General features: G+C 34.3%; 1 protein-coding gene across 1 annotated transcript in view; it reads right to left on the bottom strand.

Moving 5' to 3' along the window:
• Nucleotides 1-1,341: 1,341 nt before the first annotated feature.
• PDS5B (PDS5 cohesin associated factor B) overlaps nt 1,342-14,251 on the bottom strand; it is a 91,694-nt gene continuing 78,784 nt past the window's right edge. Inside the window, exons 25-32 of the mRNA XM_023531605.1 lie at nt 13,534-13,648; nt 11,646-11,778; nt 11,181-11,300; nt 10,161-10,223; nt 9,424-9,569; nt 6,624-6,729; nt 1,560-2,002; nt 1,342-1,473 (exon numbers count right to left, since the gene is read on the bottom strand). Coding sequence (XP_023387373.1) covers nt 1,359-1,473; nt 1,560-2,002; nt 6,624-6,729; nt 9,424-9,569; nt 10,161-10,223; nt 11,181-11,300; nt 11,646-11,778; nt 13,534-13,648 — 1,241 coding nt within the window. The 3' untranslated portion in view covers nt 1,342-1,358. The remainder of the gene's footprint in view (nt 1,474-1,559; nt 2,003-6,623; nt 6,730-9,423; nt 9,570-10,160; nt 10,224-11,180; nt 11,301-11,645; nt 11,779-13,533; nt 13,649-14,251) is intronic.

Here is a 14,251-nt window from a genome sequence, read left to right as displayed (position 1 = left end):
TAGAAAATAATACAGTGGTTCTCAATTTCACTGAGGTCAGAACAAGAAAAACAGGCAAATACAACATGTTATTATACAAGCTCTAAAGAGCTTCCCAGTGAGGGTAAGAGAGACTGTTATGACAGAATACAGTCTCTTTCTCTCTCTCTCTTTTTTTTTTTAAATGATTGGTTTAGAACGTTCACATGGGGACTCGGGTAATTTTAGGAGATAACATGATAATGATTTAAGCCCTTAATTTTATGATGCTCAAATATAAACAAATTAAAGTTATGGGCCTGAAAGACATCTACCCCCTGTTATTTCCTTGTTATAAAATCAATCATGGCAATTTAACATTTCTTAAAATTTTGTTTTTCAAAACCAGTGATTTTTCCCTGGTTGCTTCCAAACGCATTTATGCAGCTGCCCAAAAATGGACTTACCATTACTTTTCAGCTGAGGGAAAAATTAAATGAAGAAGGCATGAAATACCGGCTAGACACCTAGACAACTTTTCCTCTTCCTGTATATTCCACAGGAATAGGAAAAACTTGTAGGATATCTAAGTACTTGGAACAAGGTGTGTTGGTAACTCTGAAAAGTCAAGCCTCTGACATAATTACGTAATGGTATCACTCTCAGAAAAACTGCAGAATTTCTGACTAACAGAAGACACTCTATTTCCACTTAAGTAGAGAAAAAGTACCAAATTTACAAATGACAGCATTGATACTCCTTCAATAATTTTGGATACACTTCAATAATTTTGGATACAGATTTCAATAATTTGGATACACTTCAATAATTTTGGATACAGATTTCTTATTGTAACTCTCATATAAACATGTGATTGTGTGACCATCCAGAACTACCTGTATGTGGATACAGATGTGCTAATTTCATTAGAAAACAAATGAAATCAAGACATCGAAAACAATTTCTATGGATGTAATTTAAGAAAAATGATTCATTTTACTTTCCTACATAGTTCAAAGAATAAAAGCGAAAAGTATAAAAGCTATTTTTTTAAAAAGTTGCTTAGGAGAGATATGAAGAAAAACTGCAGTATGGAATGACAAGGCAGCCTGATCGATACGCTGTGATTATTTAAAAATATCTTATCATCTTAGGTACCATAAAGTCTGATTTGGAAATGAACTATTTGGTACTCATCAAATAAAGATTGGCCTAAAACCTGTATAAATGTTACCAGAGGATTATCAATCACCTAGGTAAGTTAATAAAAAACCTTACCTTACCTAGTGTAATGGGGGCTAAACATATGAGATTTAAATGCAGCCTTTTATATATTTAAAAATTTATAAACTTCTGCAAAATAATTTGAAATTGGTTTGAAATTTAATATTATTTACAACTTACACATTTTTTTTTGGTTGTGATGGTGATGGCGTTTTTGATGGTCTTCCTCGTCCTTTCTGTGGGATGGACTGTGTGGGATCAACTGCACTAGTCTCAGGAGATTCTGCTCTGCTTTGGGGAAGACCCAAATGTGGACAGCGTCAAATTATGACTCGCAACAGAGTGACAAATACATGCGCTTAGTCACACGTGCTCACCTCTGCTGTGCTCTCCGGGACGGCCGGTGCTGTCTGCTCTGAGACTTCTGCTCTGGGTTTCCGCCTTGTCTCTCTTCTTCTTCCTCTTCCTCTGCTACTGAAGGTGCGGATTTTTTTTTGCTTCCTTTTTTAGAAGTTTTTACTGTGGGCTCTTCTTTTGGTGTCCCTCCACCACCGAGAGGTTTCGGTGGTCGGCCTCTTTTACCCTTTTTTGGTGGACTGTTCTGTTCATCCTCATTTTCTAATAAATCTTCTTTGAGCCTCTTTTCCTCGGGCCACTGCTGCTCATCTGACTCTGAGGCTGTGTGGCCTCTCTTCCGTCCTCGCTGACTGCCTTTAGGTTTCTGCTCCTGTACCAGCTTAGTCAGGTCGTCCATACCTAATTTCTCTTCGGAATCTGTGGCAGGTGCTTTTTTCCGGCTTCTAGGTTTGTCCAATTCAGACTAGGGATAAAAACCACAATTTCAAGTATAAAATAGTCAATATGTACATTTTGAAGAAACAAACAAAAAATCTGTGACCCACCTTTGTCATAAAAATGCACCTAAATGAAGTTAGCGTTTTTAAATACGTCAGAACAATAACTACTTACTTGCTTTTATGAAGTTTTTAGTTTAAAAAAATTATCTGGGGTAAGAGGGTAATTATTTATGCATACTTAAGCTAGAGAACCTCAAATGGAAGCCTCTCAAAATCAGTAGTTTATTAAGACATAAACTTCAGTGAAGAGCTATTTCATAAAAAAAAATTCTAAATTCAATGCTTGAATAGTAGACAACTATACTAAATATAATGAATCTGTTTTGATACTCAGTTTAACTCTCATTTTACCACAGTATATGAGACATAAAATATCAACTATGTTATAATCATGCTTTACACATAAAAGAATTTTTTATTTTATGAATGAATGCTGCAAAATACAAAAGTTAAACACATTCATCATTTATTAAAAGATTTGAATGCATTCTGAATCTAAGATACTACTTCTTCTCAGGTACAGTTACTTAACGACAAAAATAATTTAAAAATCAGCGACTTTCAAATTTAAAATATAAATCCTAGTCTACATTCAGAGAATTTATGATTTACCAACAGATGGAGATTGAGGAAATTTTTCAAAGAAACTAAGAACAGTATGTATGAACACATATGTTGCTGTACACACACATACATACTTAAAACTCACAAATACCTAAGTGTATAGTAATAAGTTAACTTCTAAAAAGTTTGTACCAATTTACATTCTTAAATATCAGTGAAAACAAAAATTATCTGAGTGCCTGTAATTTTTATATGTTTGATTAGTCATTTGCATTTCCTGTCTGTGAACTGCCTAATTATGTCATTGGTAGTATGCCCTTTGTCCATTTATTTATTAGAGGCTTAGTGTTTTAATCTACATTCTTCTACGCTTTTATATACTTTTAAATTTTATTTCTATTTGTTATAGACTGAATTATGTCTCCACAAAATTCATAGGTTAAAACTACTCCCCCTAATATGATGGTATTTGGATGGGGCCTGTAAGAGGGACTTCAGTTGCAATGACATCATGAGGGCGGGGCCCTCATATGGGACTAGGGCTCTTTAGGAAGAGACACCCAGAAAGATTTCTGTCTCTCCCTTTCCACACATGTGAGGACATGGCCATCTGATAACCAGAAACAGTTCTTACCAAGAACTGAATCAGTCGGCACTTTGATCTTGAATATCCCAACCTCCGGAAACGTGAGCAATTTAATTTGGTGGTTTAAGCCACCCAGCCTATGGTATTTTCTTATGGCAGCCTGAGCGCACTACAATATTATCTTGTTTAAGAACAAGATGTGAGATGAGGTTCTAAACTGTTTTTTCCCTACTCCCACCCCCAAAGAGACATTCAACTATGTCAAAACTGCTGATTTGTAATGCTTCCTTCATTCTGTATTATGTTTTAAAAAATAATGTTTAAGGACTATTATCACAGCAGCACAATATTTTACTAATTATAACTAAGTATGGTTGTATCTGGTTGGGCTAAACTTATTAGTCCTCTTTTTTGTATTCATTTATTCTTCCACATGGACTTAAAAAAATCACACTGGAATTTTCTAATTATATAGTCACTTAGAAAAGACCTGTTATCTCTTAGATTCATCTTTTCCATGAAGGAACATGGCGTGTCCTCTCTCTAAGTCTTCCATGTTTCTCAGTTTTGATATTCTCTCCACATAGGTCCCACTACTTCTTTTTAAGGTTATGTTTAGATATATCTGTATCTGTTTCTTTCTTTCTATCTATCTATCTATCTATCTATCTATCTATCTATCTATCTATCTATCTATCTATCTAATCAACCTACCTATCTACCTACCCACCTACAGCAAGCTAATAATGTATCTAAGTTTGTTGTTGCAGTGGTTATTACAAAGTCAATCCCTTTTCCCCCACCTGTATACCTGATATAAAGTAAAACCAGAGTAAAGCTAGTTACTTGTACACATATATACAGAAATATGGCTACCATGCTAAATTCTTAGTTTTTCAACTGCTTCTCATTTTTCCAAGAGTACAAAAATAAAAAAACAAATCTGTCTCTTTTTTCTCATTGTCATACCTTTGATTATTTCATGTCTTCTTGAAATGGTCAAATATTCTATAACAATTTAAAAATTAGTGGTGATAGCAGGTTGCTTGTTTTGTTCCTGATTTTTAATAAGAATGCTTCAGGTATTTTATCTTTAAGAAGAATAACTGACTAAATCTTTGCTAACTTAAACAGACAAAACTTTCAGCATGCTAGGATGTATCCTTCTGGTATTATGAGTTCATATTTGAATATTTATCTCTTCTTTAGCATGATCTGAGAATATCTTGTTAGTATTTTTCTTATTTGGTACACTGATATGCCATAATGTATTAAAAGATTTTTTAACATTAAATTATCCTTCCATTCCAGGAAAAAAAAAGACCTATAAATCACTGGTTTTAATTTACTAGTATTTAAAGTTTTGCACATAAATTAAAAAGTAACTGTTATTACTCAGAGATGGGAGGTAAGAGAAACATTAAGTTAAAACTAAATTTAAAGTGTCATCTCCGATTTTAAATGCTACAGTTCATTTTGATGTCCACAGATCTGGAAGTTTGGCTGATTTCCTTCATGTTCTGGAAGAGGTGGTTGGTAAACACGAAACCAATGCCTGCTTTCTTGAAAATGCTACTAAATAATCTACTTTCCTAAAGCACTACATTCTCTAATTTTTCATTTTGCGCTGCATTGTTTTAAGAAGAGAGGGAGTATAAAACTGGGGTTAGGAGCAGGAAATGGAGAAAATATGGTACCTATAAAACTAAAATTTAAATATAAATGTGTATGGAGAATAACTGCTTTGCAGTGAAATTTCAGTGTGAAGCTGGCAGTAGGCAAAGGTATGGTACCCTTTCGTTATAATAGATGGTATTTTTTCACTGTAATTATTGGTCTTTAAACTTCTGCCTTATCATGTTCACCTCTTTGAGGATATTTTGGGGGAAACTAGATTAATAAGGTTCTACTAGTACTTCTGAAAATAAATGCAATGTTATACAAAGGACAGCCAATTACACAAATAATTCTCAAAGGCTCAGAAATTCAAAACTATTCTATGAAAAACAGAAACTGTGTTCTGCATTGCTCTGTAAGGTGAAACTAGATATGGACTTTATAGGATAACAAAATATTAAGAATTAACAAAACCGCATTTTCCAAATGTGGGCATGTGGGTGTGGAGCCTAGGTGATGTTTCCAACAGCGAGAGACATGACAAACTCTCCACTTAAGGCATTTGCAAGTACGTGGTGACCGACTCTCATCAATGGTAATGAAGCCATTTTTGAGAAGTAGGACTAGAAGACATAAATACCTTTTCCAATTCAAGGATTCTCTTCTCTAAATCCAGATAACAGGATTCCTTTCTGGCTAAGCAATCAATTTTTAATTCTGCTTGAGTGAGATTTTTAAACAGCCAATAAAAATGAGAATTTATAGTACAGATAGTAAGGATTTAGTAAGAATTTTAGAATTACAATTTTTAAGTAGAAAGAGAAACAGTCTGGTAAAATAAATTACTGGAGACACTTGAAAACACCTGACAACAAAATCCTTGGGCTGTGTAATGCTGGGCCCGTGGAAGACAAGACACTGATATTTCAGAGAAAGCGAAAAGCGAAAGAGCATCATTACTTCATTAATAACCTCCCATCTCTATTAACTGGGTAGATTTAAACACATTATTATGGTAATCACTAATAAAAAAAGATTAATCTTTTTAACAATAAAACAGCAGTAACAACAATTCATTTGGGCTAAACTGTTTATTCTGATAAACCTTACCAGCGAAGTATCCACATTTTACAGATAAAGAAACTGATCGGAGAGCCAAATCAAGAAATATTCAGAGCTAATCTAGAAGTCAAAGTGTGCCCAATTATTAAGGCCGTCAAGCTGTGCTGGAGTACATAACTGTCTTTTGCATCTGCACCAAAACTACTAAATGTGTCTTCAAATGACATTTACAAGTTGGGTCTATCATACAAGCTATTGCTGCTATTAAGATTTAAAAAAGAAACAAGGACTTCCTGAAAACTGTAGCCATTTCGTACCTTTACTAGAAGCTTATTTAATAATTACGGGCTCAAGAAATCAACTAAAATGAGGAAGCTTTTAAGGATCCCTCATTCTATTTCCTTTCTCTAAGGCTGACTTTAAACTTATTATGTAAAACAAAAACAAAAACAAAAACGAAACCCATGACCCAGAAAAAAAGCAGTTCTGAGTATGGAACTGGCATGTTTCATTCCAAAGACCTGAAGAATAAAGATTACTTATTAGAATGACCAAACAAAAAATAACCACAAGAAATTCAATATGCTTAAATTACTTGGTAGAGGATAATTATAAACTCAAATGTGATTAAAACCATTAAAAGAAAATCATATGTTAAATTCGAGAGTAATGTTAACTGGTTTAATTGTAAAAATTATTATTTATATGGTAAAATAATAATTATTATAATTATAAAACCAAACCAAATAGCTCACCCTTACAAGATCAGAGTCGTCTCTCTTGTCACTTTTTTTCCCTGGCAAAGGTGAAGACATCGTGTAATCTTCATTTTCACTGTGATCCATTTCAGAACTATCAAGCCTTTTAATATAGACATTAGCAGTTATTATAATCATAGAACCTTAAAAGCTTTTTCTGTTCCCTAGTGTAGCTGTATAGCTTTATCAAAAAAAGTTCATTCTATTTGAAAAGTATTAGTTTTATTCTACCATATTTAGCACCAAATCAAGCAATGAAGCATATTTAATAACCACAAGTTTAGTTTTTTCCCTAAGTCTTTTTAAAACGAAATTCTGTGTTGTAGTGGGAACATAAAGCAAAGTAAAACTTTTTTCTTGCTGGGAAGTTGGACTGTTCTACGTCACAGTGTGCCCTATCCCTTCCCTCCCTCTCGCCTACCCCCATTCGACTGTTTCTTCTTACACTTAACAATCTTTAACACATTAAGTTACTGTTTATTATCTACTGACTACCTTGGCCTGCTAGAAAGTAAGCACCGATCTTTTGTCAATATCACTTAGTGATACGCACTAAAGCATTTGGATCAGTGCCTGGTATGGGGTAGGCACCCAACAAATACCTGCTAAGTGAATAAACAGCACATGCGCTCATGCACTGGTATAAAGGCTCCGTCTTCTGTCCAGGGAGGGTTATCTCATTCTTTGTTTGGTTTTAAAAACCATTTGCACATTACTGAACCCTGACTTTCGGTCTCTGGTTGAGAGGCTACCCTGAGCTCTAGCCTCACATACCCAGTTGCCCGCTCACCTGAATTCTAATAGGCATCTCAACTTTAACACAGGCAGAAGTTATGCAGACACTCCTCTTTCCCCTCCTCCTCCACACACACGCACACACATTCAGTCTGTTCCTCCTCAAGGATTCTAGAGCTCGGTACATGGCACCGCCATCTGTAGAAGTATTCAGGCCAAAAAACCCAGAACACATCCTTAAATTCCCCTTTTCCCTAACGGTTCACATCTAATCCATGAGCAAGACCATTTGGATCCACTAAGAAAATAAATCCCAAATTTCACTACTTAAGATTACTGTTAGCTGACTCCTACTGGTTTTTCTACCTCAATTCTAGCTCTTCTATGGTCCACAAAGAGTCAGGCAATCTTTTAAAAGCGCAAATTAGATCACTAGACTCCACAATATTTTCCAGTTGTACTTAAAAATCAAATCCAAATTCTTTACATTACTCATCAAGTCCAAACATAATCTGGCTACCTCCCAACATCATCTCTGCCATTACTCTCTCATGCCAACTCTCCAGCGAAGCTGATCTCTCCAGGACACCTAGGAAGTTTCACCAAGCAGGGAAACTAGGAGTCATTTGTTTTGAAAAACAATGGGAGATGAAGACAGGGTAAAAACATTAATTGTCTTGAAAGCAAACAAGAGAAACCTATTAAGATTTCTGGGCAATGAAATAACCTGAAACCAGCAGCATTTAAAAAAGATTATCTAGCAGTGATATGATCTACATAGCCAGAGGAATAAGGATGAGCAACAGTCAAATACTATAATAATTAAAGAAAGGAAATAAATGAAATGAGAGCAGAAAAGAGAAATATAAAACACTGTAAAGAAAAATAATTGGCAGATGTTAGCATGAGAGAAGAGTCAAAGATAATTATGAAGCTCTTAGCCTATGTGACTGGATGAATCATAACTAGAAATTCAAGGAAAAAAATCAATAATTCAGCAAGTGAGTTGGTGGAAATGTTTTGGTTACATCAAGTATCCACTAGAAAATGTCCAAATGATATGCGTGAAGGGTCACTTAGGTATCAGCCACAAATATACATTAATATGGGAATCTAGAAAAATGAGAGCCATAGATACAATTTTTGTTCTATTTGTATTGTTATACATATATATATGCGCGCGCGCGCACACACACACACACACACACACACACACATAATTTAACAATGTATTCATTACAAGGATATTGATAAGTTATTTTAGAATGTCTCCTCCCTTTGTTACTAACTGGTTATGAACAATGCAAAAGACAGCATACAGTCTTTCACAATAACTTAGCAAAACCAATAAACAGTGGCAGTTTGGCCCTGTACAGGCTCTGCTACTGACAGATGATGTACTATCCACTATGCCCAAACCAGGGAAAGTGTAAAATGTGGTTCCCTTTTTCCTTTCTTAAAAAGAAAAACAGTCTCCTATAGAGCATGATTTAGCTATTTTTAAACAATCGAAAAAGTATATACATGTACACAGTAAAAAGAAATTTAAACCATACCAAAGAGTATAAAATGATTTCCCTCCTACCCTGTATTAGGCAAACACTATTAAGATACAGTGAATTTTTACAAAAACTTTCGATGCATATACAAGCAAATGTGAAGACAAATCTTTTTCAAAAACTCAAAAACACTATAACACTATTCTATTTTTTGCCTTTTCATTCACTAACATATTGTGGAAACTCTTCATTTTAGTTCCTACCTCACCATTTAATGACTGTGTGTGTTCTGTACAGTACAGTTTTCCAACTGCTGACAATCGGAAACTGGCCTATGTTCTCTAACAGAGATCACTCCCACAAGCTAGAATATGAGAAAGGCTTAAGAGGCAATGCCTATCTAAATGAGCTAGCAAGTAATCACGAACTTGAACTAAAACATGTTCAACGGTATGCGATGATTTCCACCCCTCGACATTAAATGTTTTGGGTTACATTATTTTAGATCTCACAGCCTTGTTGGAATCCTCAAATATAAAGTATGATGTTTTGTATGTACTTACCTCCCTTTTATTCTTCCTGGAGAGCTTGGGTTTGAGCTGCTACTTGCATTGCTTACAGTTTCCATTCGTGATGATTTTGTCTGAGATTGTTTGCCTGCTGATGAAAGCGGCTTATTAACAGCTCCTAGAACATTGGTTGTTTTAGGCTGAAATGAAAAATGTATTATCTCTTTCTATTTGATTAAAGCCAAAAGAAATTTACATGTAAAGAACCATAAATAACATCTGTCAAAGTATTAATACACAAATCATGAAAAATGTGCCTATCCTTAAGCAAAATAAGGTTTATAAACTGAATATCACTCGAACAGATACAAAAGAACTATAATAGACAGCATAATATTCAAGTTTCTTACCTGGAGGAAAAGGCTTACATAGAAAGTGAGAAAAAAATGAACTGTATAGTAAACAATGAAAACAGATAATTGGACTCTTGCTATGGAAGGGTCCATAAGATGCAATTTCACTTTAAGATTTTTATCTTGATATTATAGGATAAGACATTTAAGGATCAAAGTCTCCAGGGCTTTATTATAAATAGCTGAAAAAAAAGTTCATACATCTGAACTTGCATCTAAAATATAACTACTTCTTACTAGTAAATAGAAGATACCTAAATTATATTTTCTAACTTAAGGTACACCAATTTTAAAAGAAATACAAAATAACATAATTATGCCAATAATCACAATAAAATAAACTACCATATAAGAATTAAAAAGGTTTTCAACACGTACTTTTCCAGGAGTGAAAAACGATTTCATTTCTGGAGGCAGATAATTTTTGGTGTTACTGAAGTTCTACAAGCGAGGAAAAAAGCTGTAGTCAGTGAATACTGAAACACTGTATATTTGTGAGGTGGTTCAAAAAGCCAACAAAACACAGAGCGGCTTTTCTTTTAAAGTACATAATAAAATACATATTTACTTAAACTCATCAGCTGAAACATAAATTTTCAGTCACTCATTTTAAATCCTATAAGCTTAAACTAACCTCGTACCATCTCCAAGATTAACAACACGTATGCGAGCTCTAGCATGCTAGATCTCTAAGGATGCATCAGAAACACGTGCTCCTGTAATACTCTCCAAAAGAGACCACGTGTACTGTTACCTTACACCACAGTGAACACGTAAAAGCAGCTGCTTGTAGCTACTGGGTGAATGAACTACAAGGCTGTTCCAAAACTCTATATGCTAATAAGACCCGAACTGATATTTAAAAAAGAAGGCTGTGTGGTTTCTACACTCAGTTACTCAACAAGCTCACTACATTAAGAAACTCTAAGAGACTCTGGAAAATACCTTTTACACCGCACACCTCCTTGAGTTTTATGACCGTGGGAACACTCCTGTAGTGTTCCCAGGGTCTTGGGCCCATTCCAGTGTCAGTTCTGTCTGTATCCTCATCCCAGTTATAAATCTCATTCAAGGGCTTACACCTTCAGATTGTATCTCCATCAGCATTTCCTTCCCATTCTGGATAGATGGCCACAAGTCACAGATCGACACGCTTTGATCGCATTTTGGGCCTGTGCCCTCAGATGGCATAAGACTCTGAACACAAACTCTAGATCCTCCTAACCATTCTATGAACCATAACTTTGCCCTCCAGTCTGGCCCATTATTAAAACCCAAGGTGACCTTTCCATGACGTTGGTAGTGGGCCAGCTCTTGACACTCATCCTTCAGGATCTTCCCACAATAAATGCTGAGAAGATATTTTATTTCAACTTACACAAATTCTAAAGTAACTACCTTGTCAGGCTGGGTGAAAAAGCGAGCTGGTAGAACTGGGTCTTTGGGAGACTCCAAGCTGTACGTGGTGCTCTTTGACATGATGATGTTCATAGCAACGTCACACACAGTATACAGTTTCTGAAATGGTATTAAAAAGCAAGTACTTAAATGGCATCCTAGACTCTGCCAATTAGCAGTAATTCTAAAACATGTTTTATGTGCAGTTTTCTGTATAATAGTGTAAGTTAAAATGCTTACACTGCCTATTGGTTTCATTAGTTTACTAGTAACAGCATTACTATAAATACTATACTAGTAATTGTATATTATTAAGTCTAATTACTAACAGAAATACTACTAATTATTTACTACTAATAGAAGAGACTGTTTGATGTTGCTTACAAATACTATAGAAGTTCCATATCCTACACTCGAATGATTAAATCGACATGGAATCATAATTATTTACAAAGAATTACATACTTCATTCATTTTTGTGTCATCTGGTCCTTGGGCATCTTTTGTTTGCTTAATATTTTCAACCATCTTTCTGATAAATGCATGGCTGTTATTTTCATTTTTAGCCATTAATATTTCTAGAACAAACCAAAGACATCTAAAAAAAAACAAAAAAAAAAAAACAGGAAAGAGAAACAAGAAAGAAAAATTAGTTGTTAAATACAGATATAATAATTCTAAATATAAATATAATGAATTCTGGGAGCGGAAAAAATTTAAAAGAAACATCTCCAAGTCAACAGAAAAAAGATACATATCACAACACATCAGCAGTGTAGGTTTATGTTCATAAGAGCCCTTCTCAAAGTCTCACCAATTTTCCCGGGGAGGCAGGTTAAAAAGAAATAAACAGTGGAAAGAATGACGTGATCTTAACCTCTAGCCGTGACAGGAGGGGAGGACTGCCTGAAGGAATAACCGGGCCATGAATAAAGTGAAGTCCCAAAAACTCAATGCTGACTTTGATTCCAACTGGAAGTCTTTGTGAAAACACAACTACCTTACTCAGAAGTTAAGAATCTTGATCAGTAAATTAGAGAGGAAAAAGTCACGGCTGATAACATACTGTCTTTGCTTAAAGAGGAAAAAATTAAAAGAAGGCTCAGTTTTAAAGTTAATTACAAAAAAAAAATTCTATTTAAGATAAAAACAAAGGTGCTTTGTCTCTGCATCACACAGACAGAAAGGGATAGTTATAGCACAGAGAAAAAAAAAAGTAACGGGAAAAGGAAAGAAACGTAAAGCAAGGTATTGTGCCAGAAAGGAAAAAACCTTTAGTATCCCAGGTACAGGATAAATTCTGCGGTAGTGGCTCTCTCATAGTCTGGAGATTACTTGTGACTGTACTGGGCAATTTAGAGATATACCAAAAATGTTTAGTAAATTCCAGAGTATTTTATCCATTTCAAAAATCAATGGTCTCTGAGGAAGGGGGTGGCTAGACATTTTCATTAGTTATAATTACCCTAATATTAAACTCATTTGAGGAGAACTGCTTTTTTAAAAAAAACAGAAACTGTGGCAAAAAAGAAGGTAATAGCTTTTTCCCTTGCAAAGTTACTAGTAATTTGATTTTATTTTCTTGAGACATCTCAAATATTTAACTTTAAAATATTTCTATGAATTAAGAAATCAAGAATTATTTTCCTTTCATAAAAAGCTAAAAGCATAATAAACTTATCCATTCAAAATCACAAGGTCATCTTTTATTGTAACAGAAAGAGGCCCATGGTCTCAAACTTATCTAAAGGACTATGCTGATCTTATAAAGACTTCACTAAATACTATTATATCCCCTCGGTGTACACCCAGGCATACACAGTCTTTTGGCCTCTTACAACAGTCATAAACTTTATTAAGAAAATCGCCAATGGAGTAGTAAGTGGGAGTGGTCCGTGGTTATCAATTTGGCCTGTTATTAAATGAGACCATTCTCCCTTCCTTATGGAGGAAGAGAGTTACTGCCAAGAAAATGTGCTTACTATGTGCACAAGGAGAGCATTACTTCACTCCACATGAAAATCTATTCACAGTTTCGGAAGAAAGTAGGAAAAGATAAGAACTGGAATGGAAAGTTTTAATGGATTGTTTCAATGGAAAAAAAAAAAAAATGCCAGACTGGTAGAGAAATACGACAGTGTATAGTAATTATGCTAAACTAAGTTTTGGAAAGTTATGTAAGAAATAAAATATAAAGACATGGTATGAAAAAAGAGAAATAAGAGAATAAGGGAAAGAAATTTAAATTCCTAAGAAATGAAATAAATCTAATAAAATAATTACAATTGAGATTCCATTATCAGGAAAGGGATAAAGCTTTCAGAAAATATGAAAATGGGAGGGAAAGTCTTACTCTTTAACATCTTTAAGTTGTTCAATATCCTGTACTTTGACATAATCTGGGTCATGTGCCAAAAGATGAATTGTATATGGAACAACATACTCTGGTAGAAGAGACAACAGTTTTTCTGAAAAAGAAAAAAAAAAAAAAAGAAGAAACATAACAGAAACATCCGGGTTAGAAAATCAACTCTTACTCACTCCTTCTTTCTCTTTGATACTGTATCCCAATAGTACCACAATGTGGCTAGAAGAATAATATATTGATATATCCAGTGTTGAGGTACATCGTAAATTAAAGTTTATCCATCCATCATGTCCAATAGTGAAATGCATATTAAATGCACCAAATGCTGAGGTCACAAAGACAATTATTTCAGTTTTCAAGTGCATATGGAAAAAAGTGACCCAAACAAACTATATCTAAGACTAAGAGACCTAAGATCTATTTTTCTTGTTATTATGAGCAACCCTATGTTCAATATTCCCTTGTAAGCTGCTGAGCAAAATGAAAAACTAGTATATCTTTCAGAGTCAGTATGGCACAAAAGTAGAGAATAAAGGTTTTTGATACTATTTGTAGTATCAAAGTAAAATAAAACTGTTTGATACTATCTATAACAGAAGAACAGAAATAAAGGAACAAACTTAAATAAGTTTCTAGGACACTTTAAATAACAAAGAAACATTTTTTCAGTTTAATGAAAATATTTTTACACTTTGAGATCAGC

This window comes from Pteropus vampyrus, unplaced genomic scaffold (assembly GCF_000151845.1).
Source record: "Pteropus vampyrus isolate Shadow unplaced genomic scaffold, Pvam_2.0 Scaffold71, whole genome shotgun sequence".
Classification (NCBI taxonomy): Eukaryota; Metazoa; Chordata; class Mammalia; order Chiroptera; family Pteropodidae; genus Pteropus; species Pteropus vampyrus.
The sequence above is the reverse complement of the archived record's forward strand: the minus strand, read 5'-3'. Positions and strand labels throughout refer to the sequence as shown.